Below are 18,133 nucleotides of genomic sequence, written 5' to 3'. Positions count from 1 at the left end.
TGGAATCCCTGGCGTCAAGCCCAGAGGGCCTGAGATCCTAGCAGCCGCTTGGTGTTGGCTCCAAATATCTGCTCTGGCTTCGTGTCTCTCCTTTCCGAGACAGGTCACCTTGTTCCAAGCTCAGCCTCTTCCCCTCTTGTGTTTTGTATGGTGTTCCCACGTTTGTCGTGCAGGATTGGAGAGAAGTGCCCGCCTCACCTCAGGAACTGGGTGGTTCCCGTGTCTTGTCCAGGAAACTTTCCTAAAGCTCCACACGGCGACCTGTGCAGTGGCCCCACTGAGGGAAGTCCACTCTGTCGGAATTAAGGGGCCTGATGCCTTGGTTCCCAGAGAGCCCCACAAGCATCAGGCCCTCTCACCAGAAGTGTGCGGCTCTGAGATGCTTTCCCACATTCTGGGGTGACCTCAGGCAGACAGGCTCCTTGTCCCTCCTGGCCCCCAACCCCGTCCACACACAGGCCCACACACACCTGCCTGGGCTTTCCCGCCCTTCCTGGGTCTGGACCCCACAGCAAGTGCAGTTGAGGTTCTCCCTGAAGCTCCTCACCCCCCAGCACCCCTCAGTCCACCCACACTTCCCTCCAGGCACCGTGGCTCTCTGCTTCTTGGCCTGGGGCTCTTTCTGACTTGCTTGGCCCTGCTCAGGGCAGCTGGGGACCACTGGCCCAGGGGCTGCTGAGCAAGCATCTGGGCCCATCCATCTCCAGCGTGGGCATGAGAACTCAGCACAGGAGCTGGCTTTCAAGGGAGGTGGTGTTGGGACAACCAGACCTCTTGGGGCCTTGTGCCTGAGAAATTTGCTCAGAGAGGGGGCTGCTCCAGAAAAGGCAGGCTCCCCCGCCTGGTTCTCAGGGACCTTAGAGTAAGCCTGCACTCTGGAGCACTGGGTCCAGGAGAACAGGACTGGGGTGGGACCCAGCACTCACTGGGTCACCTCAAACACCTGCACTTGCCGCCCTGTTTTGCAACAAAACCTGACACTTGCTGAGCACCAGCTGTGCACCAGGCTCCGGGTCTCAGTTGGTTCTCCAAAACCTGGTGTAGGTCCCAGGGCTGGTCTCCCACCCGATCAGTATTCTCCTGTCCCCTCAGTAACAGTGAGAAGGTGTGGCCACGTGTCCAGCTTAAGTCCTGCAGTCCCCAGCTTCTGCCACAGCCAGGAGTGGCCAAATGCCCCAGCTCCAGGTAAGGAGCTAACTGTGCTAAACTCTGCCTCTGCCCACAGCCTTGATGGCAGGAGCTCCAGCAGCCATTTTGGACCATGAGGCCATAGCAAGGATAGCGGTACATGCTGAAGAGGGGAGGAGCCTCCGTTGGGTGGGTGGGGGCACCAAGCCATCCCTGGTCTACCTTATCTGGACAAAAGAGAAGTCAATCTCAGCCCGACTGTTCTGATTTTCTCTGTCATAGGCCACAGACCCAGACTCCAGAGAGAATATTATTTTTTATCTCCAACATATACATAGAAAGAAACAGGCTCAGGAGCTGAAGGACATGACTGACTGGCAGGGCTAGGGTTGAATCCCACCCAAATGGGAAGACAGAGGCACTGCCCTAGGCCTGTGTCTGACCCAGGCCAGTGTACCCTGGGCTGACCGCGTGTAGGTGTGGCTGTTTCTGCTGGACACAGAAGGTTCCAGCCATGCCTGCAGAAAAGAAGTTAGGTTTATTTGCAATAAAAACTGTGGTCTGAAAAAACCTAGTGGCAAATGTACAGTTTGTGTTCCATTTGGGTCGTCACCAGCTGTGGGACCCCCGGATCCCTGACCCGCATGCATCAGGCTCTTAAGTGTTCACAGCTCATCTCAGGCCCCAGGTCCAAAGCCCCTCCGGAGGGCCTCCCAGCCCCTGCTGAAACCACCCGCTTCCCAGCCTGCCCCCAGCCCACCAGCCCTGCCTCACACAGTGTAAAGCCCAACCAACCAGATCCAGGTCGCAAAGCAAACAAAAACCGAACAAAACATTCGCAAAACCCAGGGTTCCGACGTCTGTCTCCTCAGTGTCCTTCGTTGTCGTGATGACTTGTTTCACGATGACCTCAAATATACATCGTTTCTTGCTATTATAAAATATCTTCCTTATTATTCAGACATACAACGGAGCTTCGGATGAAATAATTACAAACTGTTCTCTTCCCTTAAAAAACAAACATGTCAAACCAAAAACAAAACAAGAACAAAACCTCTTCGACAACAGTAAACACGAAAGGGGCTGGCTGGCTCCCCCCACCCCGACCCCAGGCTCATGGCTGGGCCGGCCGAGCCCAGGGCTGTGTGCAAAGTGCTGGGTGCACCCTGATGATGGGGGCTGGGGCCTGCTCTCTCCGAGACCGGCTCCGTGCTTCCCTCCCCTTGGCCTTCTGCCCCCGGAAGCGATCTGTTCACCTGCCGGCGGCCTTCTCTCTTGCCCTTGCTGCTAACTGTCCCCCCACCGCTCCCACCTCCTCCCCATCCTGGGACATGGGGCCTGGGAGCCGAGCCTGGAGGCCACACGGCTGACTTCTAAGAAAGCCCAGGAGTGCAGAGGGGCAACAGCTCCCGCCGCAGCAGCAGCTAGCCCTCCCCACGCCCGGCCCTGCCCGCACAGGGCAGGGCAGCCCACCAAGGGACAGGGGACGCGTGCAGCCAGGTTTCTCCCGCGGCTGTGGCACGGAGCCTGCAGGGAGACAGCGTCCCTAGGTCTCGTGCAACATCCAGCAGAGGTAAAGGATCTGGACAAAACAGCCAGAGCTCAGAGGCCAGGAGGAGTCAGGAGGGGGAGTTCAGGGGAAGGCCTCCCCCAAGAGCCCTTACCATAGGCCCAGTTCGTGGGCTGCTGGAGGAAGACTTGCCAAGGGCTAGAACTAACATCCTGTGCAAAAGCTGGGGAGACCCTCAGGAACCACAATGCAGGACACCGAAGACCCAGAAGGGCCGCCTGCCGGGGGGCACTGGGGGGGGGCCTTCTCTTGGAGGGGAATGGGAGCAGCAGGGCCCGAGGGGGGGAAACTCATTTTCTTCTCCCCCGTATCAGGACTTACAAAAGGCGTATCCACCTGGCGGCAGGACAGGACAGACACGCTCCTGGGATCCAGGGCAAAGAGCAGTACCGCTGACTGGGAGCTGACTGGGAGCAGACTGGGAGCTGACTGGGAGCTGACTGGGAGCTGACTGGGAGCAGACTGGGAGCTGACTGGGAGCTGACTGGGAGCTGACTGGGAGCTGACTGGGAGCAGGGGTGGCAACTTCGTCGTTCGCTAAGGCTCCCTCCGGAGAGGGGGACCTGCCCTGGGTACTCTCTGCACACCCCGAGTGCAGAGTGCCGGGAGGGGGTCCAGGGGCCCGCACAGTCCCCCTAGCAATGCTCTCTTCTCCTACGCCCGAGCGCGGCTGGGGCTGAGCTGGGGCCGGGCAGGGGCTGTAGCAAACGCCTTGGCTCTGGCCCCTTCTGACTCTCTAGGCCCAAAGCTTCCCCCGGGAGCAGCAGGAAGGAGGCAGGCTGAGTGTCACAGCTGAGCAGGAGGGGCTGGGGGAGGTCCCCTCTGCCGTCCCAGGCCTCCCTGGGCCGGCACCTACTGTTCAAACCTAGGCTGCCGAATGCCGTCGCAACAGGACAGGGGCAAGAAGAGCTCTGGCCTCAGCTGTCATCCAGAGCCCGGCTCAGAATGCCGCTGGTGCTCCCTCTCCTTAGCGCTCTGGTGGTGGCAGCCACGGCAGGGCTGGCCCGACTCGCCTCTATGTACAAGTAGCGTACCCAGGACAGGCCCCTGATGGCAGGTGGACAGCAGGCCGGTTCCCATTTAGGATTCTGAACACCCTCCCCATCCCTACGGACTGTTGAGGACTGGAAGGTTGGCGGGCATGTCCCCTCTGCGTCACGGGGCTAGAGACAGACTTCAGAGCTGGACTCTCACGAGAAAACCCACGAGTCCGATCCATGCTGTCACCGTCACTGGACGCCCTCCTCCTCCACGTACGTCGAAGGAAACCAGCCAATCTGAAAAAGATGGCAAGATCACATGAGAGTGTGTGTGTGCCCGGGGTGTTGGGAGAGGGCCGGCGGGGGTTCGTGGAAATGGGGGAACCTGCAAAGGGCTGGCGTTCTAAGCCGAGAAGCCTGGTGGAGCTGCGGCCCAGGGGTAGGGGTGACCCCAAATGCACCAGTCCCGAGCAGTTTAAGGTGACCAGAAAAAAATTCAGGCCTCCCTGGAGGAAAGTTACATCATCCCAAGTCTCAGTGGTGTTTTCTACACAAGCTCATCATTCAGTCAGGACAGAGTGACGGGAACTAAGAGAAAACACAGCTGACAGCAACCAGTCCACAGGTCGTTCTGGGATAGGAGTCATCAGTCAGGAAATGTAAGTAACTGTGGCACCCATGTTCCAGAAAGCCCAGGATAAAGCATAAAAACATACCAGAGAACTGAAACCAGAAACCACAGAGCAACAGAAATCCTAAAGTGGAAAATAGGACTGAAATTTGGAACCCAATAGGGTTTAGTAACAGATTAGACAAAGAGGAAGAGAGTATCGGTGAACCGGAAGATGGGCTGGTGGAAAGCAGCTAGATGGGAAATAAGGGAATGGGTGGAAAACACGCCAGAGAAGGTCAATAACGTCTGGGCGAGACGAAAGGACATGGCACCCATGGGAATACAGCCCTGAAGGAGAGACGGGAAAACAGAGCAGGTACACGGCTGGGAGAAACGTCCAGAACTGATGAAGGACATCAAGCCAGAGAGTTAAAAACCTCAACAAATGTCAACAAATGTCAGAGTGAATACAGAGAAAACAACACCCAGGCACATTATAGTAAAACTAATAAATACCAGACCTTTTTTTTTTTTTTTTTAAATATAACCCCCCACTGGGGAGTAATATCAAAATTTCCTGCAGAAAAGCAATACTGAGAAGTTGGCTGGCTCTTGGGGCACCTGGGTGGCTCAGTCCATTAAGCATCAAACTCTTAATTTTGCCACAGGTCATGATCTCAGGGTCGTGGGATCGAGCCCCGAGTCGGGCTCTGTGCTAGGCGTGGAGCCTGCTTGAAAGTCTCTCTCTCTCTCAATCTCTCACTCTCTGTCTCTCTCTCCTGCTCTCCCTCTGTCCCTACCTGCCCTTAAAAAAAAAGTTGGCTGGCTCTTTACAGAAATGATGGAACCGGGGACAATGGAATGATATTACCAAACTGCTAAAAGAAAATGTTTGCTAGCCTCAAATTTATCCCCTAAAGAGTACTATTTGAAAATGAGCTCGACATGATTCCTCACGAAAAGGAAGCAGGTCCCCCTGGAGGGATGACCGACCCCCCAGGGGATGACCAAGAGAAGGGAAGGCTGTTCCCTTACAGTCGGATGCCACCTAAAAAGTGTTAAAGAAACAATGGCTGGAAAAATCAACCATGATACGAACAACTAATGAGACAAAATTCACCAATGAATGATAAGAATAAAACTCATAGGTGAAAGTTAGATGCGGAACAGGATATTTAATAGTATCTAAGTATTAATTACCCTGGAAGTTACTAATTAATTAAGTAACTTCACAGTGGGGGAACTCGGCAGATTATCACCTTAACCAAATGATCAAAATTAATGTCACAATAATAGGACAAACTGACGTCATATGCCTCTGGATAAGACACTACAGTACTGAAAAGGATAGAACATATGTACTGTGTTCCTACTGGAAATACATAATAATCAACCTAATCACAAAGAAATATCAAACCTAAATGGAGGAAAACTCTACAAAAATGACTGGCCTGTACTCTTCAAAAACGTCAAAGTCATGTAAGACCCAAAAAGTCTGAGGATTGTTGTAGAACAAAGAGAGTTGAGGGCCACATTCATTTAAGGTGGACGTGACACAGTTGGGACACTTGCTGACATCTGAATATGGACCGTGGATTAGATAATCATATTCTGTCAAAGGGGAATGTTTTTGATCATAGGATAATGAAGTATTTAGGGGCTGTGGGGAAAGGGTAGGACTTCTGCAATTTACTACTGAACGGTTAGAAGAAAGGTAGCAGAGAGGGAGGGAACACACAAGTGATAAAGCAAATGTGCAAACCACTCTTAACTGCTAAATCTGGGCGTGCGGAGCTCTTTGTGCTACAGCAGCTTCTCTTTAGGCTTAAAACTGTGTCAACATATGTTACAAACATTTTATAATGAGAACATAAAAAGAAGAAAATGAAATAAAGAGGTGTTCAGCTCCAACAAAAACTAAGAATTTATTAGTAGCAGATTCACACTCAAACAACAACAACAACATACCTAGAAGAGGGAATTTCAGGCAGCAGGAACATGGTTTTGGATGGAAATACAAGAAAGCAGGAAGGAATGGGGGAGCCCTGGAGAAGGCAAATATGTAGCAACTCTAAGCAAACACTAACTGCTTAAAACAAAAATAATGTCTCACAGGGCTGAGAAATACAAAGAATTAAGATACATGACAACAGCTGCATGAAAGTCGGGAGGAACACAAGTACAGTCAAAAGCTGTACAGTCTCTGTGTCATCTGGGAAGTACTAAATGTACTAATTTAAAATGGCTCTCAGAAGTCAGAGTGCACACTCTAATGCCAAGAGTAACTACCTAAATAATAGGAAAAGAATGTGTGACTCATAGACCCACCAAGGGGCCAGGAAGTAGAACAGCAAACAAAACAAAACGAAAAACTGACTAATTCATAAGTAGGCAAGAAAAGAGGAGAAAGAAGAAATGGATGTGACAAATAGAAAATAAACAGAAAGATGACGGCTTTAACTCTCAGCAGCTCGGTAATTACATTAAGTATAAACGGGCTACATGCCCATTAAAAGGCAGAGACCGTGAGATCAGACTAGCTCTCAAATTCTGTTTTAAGGTAACATTTTATCTTACATCTACCTTAAACATAAGAATACAAAAAAGCTGGAAGGTTTAACACAAGAGACACTGAGGTCTGCCACACACAGCATTAACTTCCCCCACAAAAGTTGGCTTGTTCTAATAGCATAGTAGCCTTTAAAGCAAGAAAAACTGCCATAGCCAAAAAGAAACACTTCAAAACAGGGTCAAAGCAACAGGACTATCTACACCAGCAGGCTCTAAACCAGCAGTTCTGAGTCACCTGGGAAACTGGAAACTAAGGGCCACTTTGACAGCCAGTGGTTCAGCCCTTCAGGTCAGCTGCCTAAGACTCGGTGGCCTCACACTGCTGAAGGGCTATGGGGTGGAAAACAGATCTGACCCCAAGCCTCCAAAGGGCAGCCAACATGCTAGGAGGAGGCAAACAGGATCCCGTCACCTGGCAACAGAATGGTGGGCGATGGGGACCAAGGCAGGTGGACCTTCCACAGCCCAGCGTGCCTGCCTGCGGGCAGCACGGCCCCAGGGATAGCTGCACATTCCCAACTCTGCCCCACGTGGGGCTCCAGTGCCCAGCTGGGTGAGTGCTGACAGAGCCAGGTCAAAGCCAGGGCATCCAGACAGGGCTCAGCAATAGGGAGCCATGGTGTGTTGCAGGGTCACAGGGTGGACAGGGAACAGAGAGTCCTCAGGAAGAGCAGGGCAGGTGGGAACACGGTGTGCCCCTCCCATCTCCCCAGGGTGCAAGCGAGGCCAGTGAGTTCTCCTGGGCCCCGCTCGCATCCCGCGGTCTCTCGGCGGCACTGGGGGCTTGGTACGCACGAGTGACGTGAGCACTGCATGTGACGCACTCCCCCTGCCACAGAAGACCCTGGGGCGGGACTGAGCACAGATACGGTGTCAGATGGGTCTGGGTCCAGCTCTGACGGGGACAGCCCGGGTCTGCGGCTCAGAGGCTGTGGGCACGGTGCTGGGGCAGGAGCGCGGGGATGCCCGCCTGCCTGAACCCGGCCCGGGCTGAGCCAGGCCACTCTGCCCCACTCACCCGTCCGTTGGCCTCGCCCTTCCACCAGCCCTGGTCTCCGCCAATGCGGCTGTAGATCTTCACCACGTCGCCCTCCCGCAGCGAGAGCTCCCGCATGTCCCGGGCAGCGAAGTTGTACCTGGCCACGGCCGTGCCGATGACACGGGGTGTGAACACTGTTGGGGGAGATGAGCAGGGTCACACAGCGGGCGGCGGGGCCAAGCCTGGACCCCTGGCGCCTGGCCCTCTGCCCACAAAAAGGTTCTGATGGCACAGACTGCATTCCAGTTCCACCCAGACCGACAGGCAACGGCCTCTTGGAGCCTCCCGTGACGGCACCCGGGGCAGGTGCCAGCCACAGTGGGGGCCGTCGCAGCCCAGTACGATCACGGGATCGGAGCAGAGGCTCGTGTTCTGACCACGACAACTCTCGCAGGGCCTCCCCCTGCATGCCTCTGCACGGGTGTCACCCTGCCAGCGGTCAGCCGAGTGACCGCTGCCCAGCTCCCAGCCTGAGCTCTGATGGAGCCCCTGAAGCCAGACCCCAGGGTCCCAGGGCCCGACTTCCAGATCCCCGAGCCAAACTGGACACCTCGCTAGAGCAGCTCAGTGGGGGACCCAGGAGTCCTGTGAGCAGAGGACGACGTCTGTGACGGAAGGGACGCACACAGCGGCTGGGGAGAGGCTCTGACTCGGGCAGCGGAGGCCGAGCAGTCGGGGCTGACTGGGACCCCGTCCCCCTGCCTCCAGGGCCCGCCCAGGGAAGCCCGCCCGATCTGCGCCCGCCTTCACCCCGAAGGTGGCCGCCCAGCTACTTGCCGCTACCAGAGGCAGAGCTCTCACAAGTGGGGGGGGGACAGCGGCTGCCAAGCTGGGGAGCGGCCGTGGGGGGCGCGAGCCTGAGAGGGGGTGGCGTGAGGGGGGCGTGCCCAGCCTGACCGTGACCGCCGCCCTGCCCCCGGGGCCAGCCCTTCCCTTCCCCGGCCCTGGCCCCTCGGCCCCGCCCCGGGCCGGCTGCGGGCAGCTGCGGGCGGGGGCTGCGGGCCGGCGGGCGGCGGGCCGGCCCCCCGCGCCCCGAGCACCAGCGGTACCTGACCAGAAAGGAGCGGAGGAGCCCTGAGAAGCAAAGCTGAGGCCCTGAGGACTGAGAAAAGAAAAGTTGTAGGAGGCGCAGGAAGCTGCAAAGAGGCGAGAAAGGCCGTGAGAGCCCGTGCGCCCGGGTGCGGGTGCGAGCAGGCGGGGGCGGGGCGCGGGGCGGGGCCCGGGGCGGGGGCGGGGCGGCCTGACAGCCTGGGAGCAGCCCCTCCCTCCGCCTCTCTGGGCCCGTTCCCTGGAGCATCTGGACCTCCTCCCGGCGGGTGGGCGGCCTCCAGGGTCTCAGAAACTACTCCTCCAAGGAGCCGGCCCAGCGCACACCGGTGCTTGCTGGAGGTCACGGTTCCTCTCCTGCCCTGCTCTGCCCCACCGCTGGGGCCGGGGGCTGGTGCGGCGGACAGTCATGGGCTGGACTTCCGACACTCTAGGCTCGCCCTGCCTCTAGCTCCAGGTGGGTCTGGAGCGAGGTGTGCTCCTGTCCTGGGAGGTGAGCCTGGCCCGCGGACCAGCTCCGGCTCCCTCAAGGTGAGGGCCTCGGGGGGCTGGGGTGCACAGGGAGGACCGAAGGACAGACGGGACCTGCCCCGCTCTCTGCCTGTGTTGACTCTGCGCACGGGTGCCAAGCCCCCGAGCCCCGAGCGGCCGCCAAGAGCCCACACTCCCCACCCGTCCTGTGGACCAACCGGGACACCCCGGCTCAGGAGGGTCCCTGTGATGGGCTGGGGGGCCTGAGCCACTGCTCCCAGGGTGGGGAATGGGCAGGGGCTCCTGGCGTCAGTCCCCCAGAAAGCGTTCCTCAAGCTCAGGGATGTAGTGAAAGCCAGGGCCGTGGGAAAAGGGCGAACCGGTCGCATCCGGGTGAACGCTGGCGTGCCAGGAGTGCAGGCATTACCTGGGGACCGGCTGGAGGCCCTGGAGGCCGCGCGCTCCTTGGACTTATAGGGGTACTTGAGCGTGGTGTCCAGCTGCTTGAAGCTCTCCTTCAGCGAGTGGCACTGATAGTACTCCACCAGCTCCTGCGGGACACATGTGCTCACTGCTGCTGTCACCGCCTCCAGGAAGTCCTCCCAGTCCTCCGGGAAGTCCTGGCTTCCCTCTCCTGCCTCAGTTTCACTTGGTACTCGTCCTCTCTGCCCAGCACCCAGCCAGGGTGGGTGATCCGTATCTCAAAGACCACCGAGCCGGCGTTTCTCTCCAGCTGCCGCTCAAGGAAAGTCAGGGGTGATGGCCAGGACCAGTACTCAGAGGCTCGGTGCCGCTCTCTGATGGAGAAGCCCGAAACCCCACGCGTCCGACAGCAGGGAAGGGTTCCCAGAAAGAACAGCAGGTGCAGGTGACCGAAGGCCGTGTGGCTACCAGCCCGGGGAGGAGAGGGTTGTGCCAACAGCAAAGTCTATCGCCTTGAAAAGCAGGCGGACAGCTCAGTATGGCCAACGGTTCTGTTCGAAAGCCTGGCAAAAACCATACCTAAGCTACTCTTCAAGGTCGGGAGGACTCACCCTGGAAGGTTCACACTGGGTTTTAGGGGGTGGGAGACCGTGGAAACGTATTACTTTGTGCTTTTCTGCGGCCACAGCGGGCCATCTAAGGGCTCAGGGGCTCGAGTCGGATCTTCTCGGTCCACGGGATGCTCGCAATTTAGAAAACGCACAATAGGTCTCACTTTAAAATCACGTTAAGGTGGCCTGTGCCTGCCTTCTGGCTGGAGAAGGGGGCGGTGGGGGAGCAGGCCGGGCCCTCTCCTCACTGTGCACCCCAGGGAAGCCAGGAGTCCCGACGCGGGGACCATCCCGAGGCCCGAAACTGTCCCAAGGAGCCTCCAGACGCATTTCCCTGGTCTTCCCCAGCGACGCAGAAGCCCCTCGGGCCCTGGTGCTCCGTGAGGGCGGCCTGCTGGGAGTGTGGTGCAGGAAGCCGCTCCTCCTTGCTCTGGTGTGGAGGGACCCGGGCCCTGCCCTCACCCCGAGGACCAGGCCATGGGAACCACAGGACCACATACCAAGAGGTTTTCAAACTTCTTCGCTTCCGTGATGTGGACCCAGCTGTCCTTCTCCACCACCTTGATGTGCTTCACCTCGTCGTGGAACCTGGTAAAGGGTCCGGGCCGCCGAGTCACCGCTCAGGCCAAGCCCCCGCCCACCAGGGCTGCCCCCGCCACCTTCACCTCCTGGGCTGGCGTCCTCCGTCCAAATGTGACCTTCAGAAAAGCCTCCTCATGCCCCTCCTCCCCTAATGCCACGCTAGCCCTCGCCGCGGCTACCAAAGCCAGACAGACATCGCCAGGGAAGGGAACAAGCCAGAACCCACTGAGACTCTAGATGCGGAAATCTCAGTAAGCCCCGGCGAACTGACTCTCTGCCCTGTGCACGCCTACATAAACCCAGTATTAAGAAGGAGTCTAGGGGCGCCTGGGTGGCTCAGTGGGTTGAGCCTCTGCCTTCGGCTCAGGTCATGATCTCAGGATCCTGGGATCGAGCCCCGCATTGGGCTCTCTGCTTGGCAGGGAGCCTGCTTCTCCCTCTCTCTCTCTGCCTCTCTGCCTACTTGTGATCTCTCTGTGTCAAATAAATAAATAAAATCTTAAAAAAAAAAAATCTACCACAATGATTTAAAAAAAAAAAAAAAAGGAGTCTACACCGCACCCAGCGGGCCACTCCGCAAGGCTGGTTTAACAACTGGAAATCCACTAATGGAACCAACAACCGGCAAATATTCCCACGCCAGCTGGCCAGTGGCTCCTCCTGGGCGGGGGTTATGGCTGACCACCCAGTTTCTCCGGGACTTAAAGTCAGCGGGGGCGGGGGGTGCTCACCCCACCCCCAGCTCCTGGACGGCTCTCCGCCCCACAAGGCAGCCCTGCAGGCCAGGCTCCCAGCAGGTGCCCCATGAACTCCTATCAGGTGAGGGACGTCTCTGCCACTTCGTGGCTGGGTGCCAGCCTGCTGCCCGCACCACGGACCGGGCCCACAGCCCGCACTCTGCTGCCATGTCACTAAGCTCTCAGGAAATCCCTGCCCCACTCTGGCACTGCACTTGGCTGGGCTCTGCAACCTAGAGAGCCGCGGCACCAGGCCCACCGAGGCTTCGGGCAGGGTGGTCACACGTGTCCCGGGCCTGCGACCCTGTGCAGACCCACTGGCACGCTTTCATCTCCAAAGTGTCCTGCTTCAGGCAACGAAGTCCACGGCCACCCCAAGCCCATGGGGGCATGGGCTCGTGGTTCAGGGTGGCCCTGGGGAAGGGGTCTCCCTGCCCCCCCGGGCCACCACGTACTTGATACTGATGGCGAAGCGCTCCGCCTCAGCCGGCCGCTCCCTGATCAGGTAGGTCCCGCTGGCATGCGACTTGAGCAGGTTGTCCGTCTGCTGCCTCTCCATGTTGCCCGCAAACCTAGCAGGGGGACGAGGCCAGGTGTTAATGGGGCGCCTCCTGGAAGACACCCAGGCCTCTGCGACACGCTGACCTGCACCGGGAGCCATGGGGGGAGGAGGAAGCTGAGCCCCTGAAGGGGGGGCGAGGTCCCTGGCCTCAGCCTGGCCCTGCGAGCGAATCTGGAAAAGCCGGTCCTAACAACACACACGGGTGTGGGGCTCTGACTTCCGCTGCTACATGCGGGAGTCCGCGCTCTTCTCCGTTACCGGGTCGGACAGACTGATGGACTGCCGCCTCACTGACGGGCAGCCCAGCCCAGACACGGTCAGGCGAACACCACCGCCCCCTCCCAAACCCCTCCATGGGCACCACAGCCGGGCTGACTGGGGACTCGGAGCACAACACGCAGCTGGGCTGGAACCCGCACCGGGAGGCGAACTTGTCTGTCACTCTCTCCCATGCGTGTCACAGGCCAGTCCTGTCCCTTGACCCCAGACGGGAGTGCGGGGCACATGGCACCAGGGGGATGGACTGCGGCATGTTGGGCTTGGAAGGGGCGGCAAGGCGCAGGGGTGGAGCAGGCCAGGAACCCGAGGTGCGGCTGTCACACCCCTGGGCATGGGGTGAGCCCCCAGATGGAAACCCCGAGGCCAGACACCCCCGGGGAAGGGGTTAACCACACCTGAGCTGCCCGTGGCTCCGTGGCCATGCAGGGCACGGAGCACAGGGAGTCGTGACCACCTAGGCCGGTCCCTCGTCCAAGACCGTGGGGGACAGGCAGGCCGAGCCGTAAAAACCGGCCCCCCGAGCCGACCTGTTCTGTGCCTCGCCCCCAGAACGCCGCCCGTCAGGCTCTCGTTAACCAAGCGCTCAGGTTCCCTTCGAGCTGCCCCACGCAGATGTGCATGATTTCACGTTTGGCCGCACTTTCCTATATTTTCTATGATGAAGCTCACGTACAAAATAATGGGGGGGCTTCACTCTCCCACGATAACCCGATGACCTGTTTCCACGATGGGGAAAACCTGCCTCCCCGGGGCCCCGGTCATAGGTCCAGCCAAGGCTCAGCCCTCCCCGGACACAAGCGTGGGGCAGCCCACTCGGCCTGCTCGCGGGCTCACGGGACCACCGTGACCCCCCACTCACCAGGGGTAGGCGCTATAGTCGATGTCGCGGGATGGTGGCCGGCTGACGGGCGGCTGCGGGGGACAAAGTTCAGGTTAACGTCCCCCGGGGGGCCTGCCCCGAGTGGGGCCGGGGTGGGCACGTCATGATCGAGGACCTGACCCTCGGGCCCAGCACGGGCTGCCGTGGTGTCTGTGGACTTCGCCCCAGAGCCCTGGTGATCCCGGGGGTTTGATGGACTCTGCAGCGACCAAAGGCTAGGGCACGGGTCCCCGCAGAGACGGGAGCATGAACTACAGCGACAGTTCTGTGCCACAGACGGATTCACGGCCCCAGGGCTGGTGTCCTCTTGTGGGCAGCGGCCTGTCCTCCAGAAGGCGGGCCACACGCTGGCCCAGCAGCCTTGAGACCCCACACCGTGCCCTCACCAGCCAGAGCCCCCAACCCTGGCCTCCCCTCACTGTGCCACAGGCCAGGCAAGGCCTCGTGGACTGCCTGGCCCCTCCCACCCCATGCACCATGTGGGGAAACTGAGGCCCAGGGCAGGGACCACCTGCTCTGTGGTCCGGTCCCCTTGACACGGGCAGACGGGGCCAGAGGCTGGCGGGGCCTAGAGGGTGTCCCAGGGCTCCCGTGGTGTCCCCTACCCCCTCCTGCTCCCTCTGGAGACATTTCCCTCTGGCACTTTTAAATGCCCTTTTTAGAGGGTGGTGGGGTGATTCCGTGATTCGCGACTGACGGCTTGACGCCTTTTGTAACAGGAAGATTCGCTCCACACTACTCAGACGAAAGGCCTTTTTTCCAAACATGCTGAAGCCTAGCTCTGAATCCTAATGTCTGGGGGTGCTCTCCCCTGTAAGTTTCCCCTGTCTGTAAGGCCCGAAGACTGAGTCCCTAAAATTTGAAGAAAGGCAACATTTTTGGTCTTCTGACCATTACAACTGCTGCAGAAATGCCCAATTTTGTGTTTCTAAAGCCATGAAAAATGCAGCACCCAACTAGCTGAGCCCTTCAGGCCGACGGCAGCCCCTGCCCCTCAGCCCCCCCAGTCCCCAGCTCTGGGGCCAGCTCATGACGGCCACCTGGCAAGGATGTGCTGAACAAGCCCAGATGGCCCCGGGGGACCCCTCGGCCTCCCGGCCACGTGCTGCAGAAGCTTCTGTGGGGAAGTGCTCACCCTTCCGTCCACGGGGCAGGGCTTCACGGATGAGCTAGGAAAGTAGCCCGACTTCCTGGTTTGCACCAGTCGACCCTGGAAGGAGACAGCCGATGGGGGCCAGGCCAGGCCAGCGGGAGCGCGTGGGGCGGGCACAGCCGTGCGGCTCAGCTCACTCTAAGGACGGGGTGAGGGCAGGTCCTAAGACGCGCATGTGCCGGCAGCACCCCTGCTGCGGCCTCAGCTGCCCTCCTGACCGCCGGGCCGGAAGGCTGGGGGCGTCCCCACTTCACAGAGGAGAACACTGAGGCCCAGAGAAGTCGTTGAGAGACGCTCGGAGCTGGGGCTAGAGCCCTGCCCCCGCTGCCCTCCAGGCCTCGCAGGGACAGCCCACGGGGGCGGGGGTCGGGTAGAGGCTGGGGAGGGTCTGCAGGGGCGGGGCTCGGCCTCTGCTCCCCTCACCCCTCCCCAAGTCCTCCCAGCAGCTCCGCTTCGGCCTCCCCCGTGCACGCCGGCAAAACCTCTCTGCAAGGCCACCCAGGACCGAAGGCTCTGGGGACGTGTGAGCCGGGTGCCCGGCCACGGGGGTCAGCGTGGGACACAGGACCGCAGACCCTCCTCCCTCAACAAACTCATCAGGAAGCAGGTGGTGACAAAGGACTGTCACGAAGCAAGTGACCGCAGTCACGGCCACGGCAACACCAACAAATATTCGCTCTAAACAGGTCTCCGTCCCCCGGGTCGGCCAGGCTGGGCCGAGCGCCCCGAGCTACCGTGGCACCACGCGGACCCCCGTGGGTCTCGGGGGCCGGGGAGGTGGCGCAGGAGGGCTCTGCCTCTGAGGGCCTGTTCACAGAACAGGGTCGTGGCTCTGAGCGGTCACCAACCCAGACACGACCTGTGTCCACGGCTGTCTCGGCTCCCCCACGTGGCACCTCCTGGGGGGAAGGCGGTGGGTCTCCCCCCACCCCACCCCGGGGCCGGCATGAGGCCTGACCGCCCCGTCGCCGCAGGAGACCCACGGCAGGGGATGCTGCGCTCCGCCCCCCGTGAAAGCAGACACCCCGAGGAACACAGGGCTGGGGACCCCCGGACTCCTGCCCGGGAGGGAACGCAGGTCTTGCCGACAGCCTGACTCCCTTCCCCGCGCGTGGTCTCCTCCCCAGCCCCGCCCTGGGGCCCCGGGACCCACCTCCCACCACTGAGACTCAGGGTCGCCTCTCAGCAGCTCGATCACGTCACCCGTCTGGAAGGTCAGCACCGGCTTCCCCGGGGGAGCTGGGTTGCCGTGGTAATTCTGGACGGCCACCATCTTGGGACCTGCGGGCACAGGGCGACATGGGGCCTGCGTTCGGTGACTCAGTGCTGGGGGCAGCCCGCCTGCCACTGACCTCAGCCCCGGAGGGCTCCTGGGTGAGGGACCCTACGTTCTTCCCGTGAGACTCCAGGTCCCCTTGGTAACTGTCGCAAGGAAACCGTGGGACTAACGGATTCGGGGCCTGTTACAGCGGCGGCCACTTACTTCAAGTGGCACTTGCCGTGCTTCCCTAGCCCCCGTCCCAATCTGCAACTGAGTCGGTGTTTTGAGCAAGACACGGGGTGCCCCTGAAGGCAGAGACGGGGGGCCAGAGCGAGCGAGGCCCAGGGGCTGGCTAAGGCCACCCATAGCTGGCTGGGGTGGCTCCGGAGCTGAAATGGGGGTCCTGGCTGGGCGCTCCTGGCCCGAGTCCCGCTCTGACCCTGCCGGCCGCGTGTGGGCCCGTCTGCAGGCCGGTCTCGACACGGGCGTCCCCCAGCCACAGCGTGGCTCTGTGGCTCTGGTTTTGCTTCCTGACGTTCGGGCCACGGGGCCCGGCTTAGGCTGCGGCTCGGTCGGTGATGCCTTCCACCCTCGACAGCCAGAAGCCACGCTCCAGGCACATGGTGCAAAGCAGGGGCACGAGGATGTGGGGAGACGAGCAAAGGGACAGCAGCGGCCTCTGTGTGGCCCACCCTGCGGGGGGGGGGGTCTGACTGAAGCCCTGAAGCCCCCCTCACAGAAGGACCTGCAGGGGGGTCTGACTGAAGCCTCCCCAGAAGGACCCTGACCCTCCCCATGCTGGGCAGTCATCAGACAGCGCGACAGCCCCCGGGGACGTGGCCGCAGAGAGAGCACGCTCCCTGGGAGCCTGGAGCCCAGAAGGCCGGCTGAGGCTGGGAGGTCACAGTGGCCCAGGCCTGAACCCCAGAGTGACCGTGGACCTGGACGGCAGCTGAGAGGGGCCGAGTCCCACAGACTCACCAGGTCCTGCTCCGGAGGCGTCCTGTGAGGGTAAGGACAGACCACAGTGATCAGGGAGGGCTGCCCCGGTGCTGACACCCCCTGTCCGCCGCCTGCCCCCACCCCCCGAGAAAGAAAGGTCGTGGCAGGAACAGGAGGAGGAGAGGGACCCATCGCAGACTCCCACGGGCAGCTGTGACACGGCCTCACTCTGGGACAGCCCCTCCCCCATTCTTACCTCCACCCTCCACCCTGGTGCCCCTCCGTTGTCCTGGGACATGCATCCATTACCATGAACTCCCACCTCCTCCAAGAAGGCTGCCCTGACTACGCCAGCCCTGGGAGGTGTCCATGCTCTGAGCCTGGGGCTTGTCCTCTGTCTGGGACACGTCCTGCTGCCTGCACGCAAATGCTAGCTCCTCCCTCCTCCCTGAGGGCATGTTTGTACCACACGCCAGCCTCCGCAAACACCCCGTAAGTGCTGGTTACTTTGACTGAACCCCCAGTGGGGACGTCTGCCCTACGTCAGCCCTCAGAGGGCTCTTGGCCCCATCAGGGTGGGGGCCGGTGGGTGGACGGCTGTCACAGAGCTGGGTACCCACAAGCCCGGGGCAAGCGAACAGGTGGGCAGCCGGGCCAAGGTGACGCGGTCAGGGCCTCCTGTGACACGGGGACCCACTTCTACTGAGGGCCGTGAAGGAAACCGAAGGCCCCAGGTGAGCACCAGAGGCCCGCGTGCCAGCAAGGGCGGCCGCGGGCCCGGAGAGATCAGGAACAATAGAGTGTCTCTGGCTCGGGGACACAGGGTTGCGCGGGGTCAGAGTGGCGGGAGCCGTGCGGAGGACTCACCAGGTCTGCAGGGGAACCTGAAAAGGAAGCATGTGAGGCGTCACCACCAAGGCCCCGAGCTGGGGGGCCCCACCCACAGGCGCCCGGCCGGCGACCAGGAGCGTCTCTCCTTTCTGCCTGCACGTTCGGGGCACGGGCTGTCGGGGCTCCCGGGGAACACAGACGGGCAAACGGGCTTCCTGCCTGGGCCGACTCCGCTCGGATGGTGGCAGGTGCCAGAAATCCCCGGGGGGAGGTGGGCTCAAAGGCCAGCCTGCCAAACCTGATGAGGGACACCTGCCCCAGGCAGGTGACAAAAGGCGTCAGGACACACACCACCCGTCTACCAGCTCCCGGACACGGATGTCCCCAAGGTTCTTCCTGCCTGCCTTGGGGTGCCCCCGGGGAGGAAGAGGCACCTGCTTGGCCCAGCCATCC

The 18,133-nt window shown here is 60.3% G+C and overlaps 1 protein-coding gene across 8 annotated transcripts in view; it reads right to left on the bottom strand.

Moving 5' to 3' along the window:
• Window positions 1-1,425: 1,425 nt before the first annotated feature.
• The window catches only part of VAV2 (vav guanine nucleotide exchange factor 2), a 148,434-nt gene continuing 131,726 nt past the window's right edge, over window positions 1,426-18,133 (bottom strand). For 7 of the 8 annotated variants that reach the window (XM_059142137.1, XM_059142139.1, XM_059142144.1 and 4 more), the window contains 10 exons: window positions 17,717-17,733; window positions 16,889-16,910; window positions 15,800-15,927; window positions 14,629-14,703; window positions 13,473-13,525; window positions 12,228-12,344; window positions 10,954-11,041; window positions 9,847-9,970; window positions 7,881-8,035; window positions 1,426-3,975 (listed from right to left, as the gene is read on the bottom strand). In XM_059142137.1, coding sequence (XP_058998120.1) covers window positions 3,928-3,975; window positions 7,881-8,035; window positions 9,847-9,970; window positions 10,954-11,041; window positions 12,228-12,344; window positions 13,473-13,525; window positions 14,629-14,703; window positions 15,800-15,927; window positions 16,889-16,910; window positions 17,717-17,733 — 827 coding nt within the window. In that variant the 3' untranslated portion in view covers window positions 1,426-3,927. Of the gene's footprint in view, window positions 3,976-7,880; window positions 8,036-8,950; window positions 9,038-9,846; window positions 9,971-10,953; window positions 11,042-12,227; window positions 12,345-13,472; window positions 13,526-14,628; window positions 14,704-15,799; window positions 15,928-16,888; window positions 16,911-17,716; window positions 17,734-18,133 lie in introns of all 8 variants that reach the window. The other variant, XM_059142145.1, reaches the window with a different exon arrangement.

Source organism: Mustela lutreola, chromosome 12, assembly GCF_030435805.1.
Source record: "Mustela lutreola isolate mMusLut2 chromosome 12, mMusLut2.pri, whole genome shotgun sequence".
Lineage (NCBI taxonomy): Eukaryota > Metazoa > Chordata > Mammalia > Carnivora > Mustelidae > Mustela > Mustela lutreola.
The sequence above is the reverse complement of the archived record's forward strand: the minus strand, read 5'-3'. Positions and strand labels throughout refer to the sequence as shown.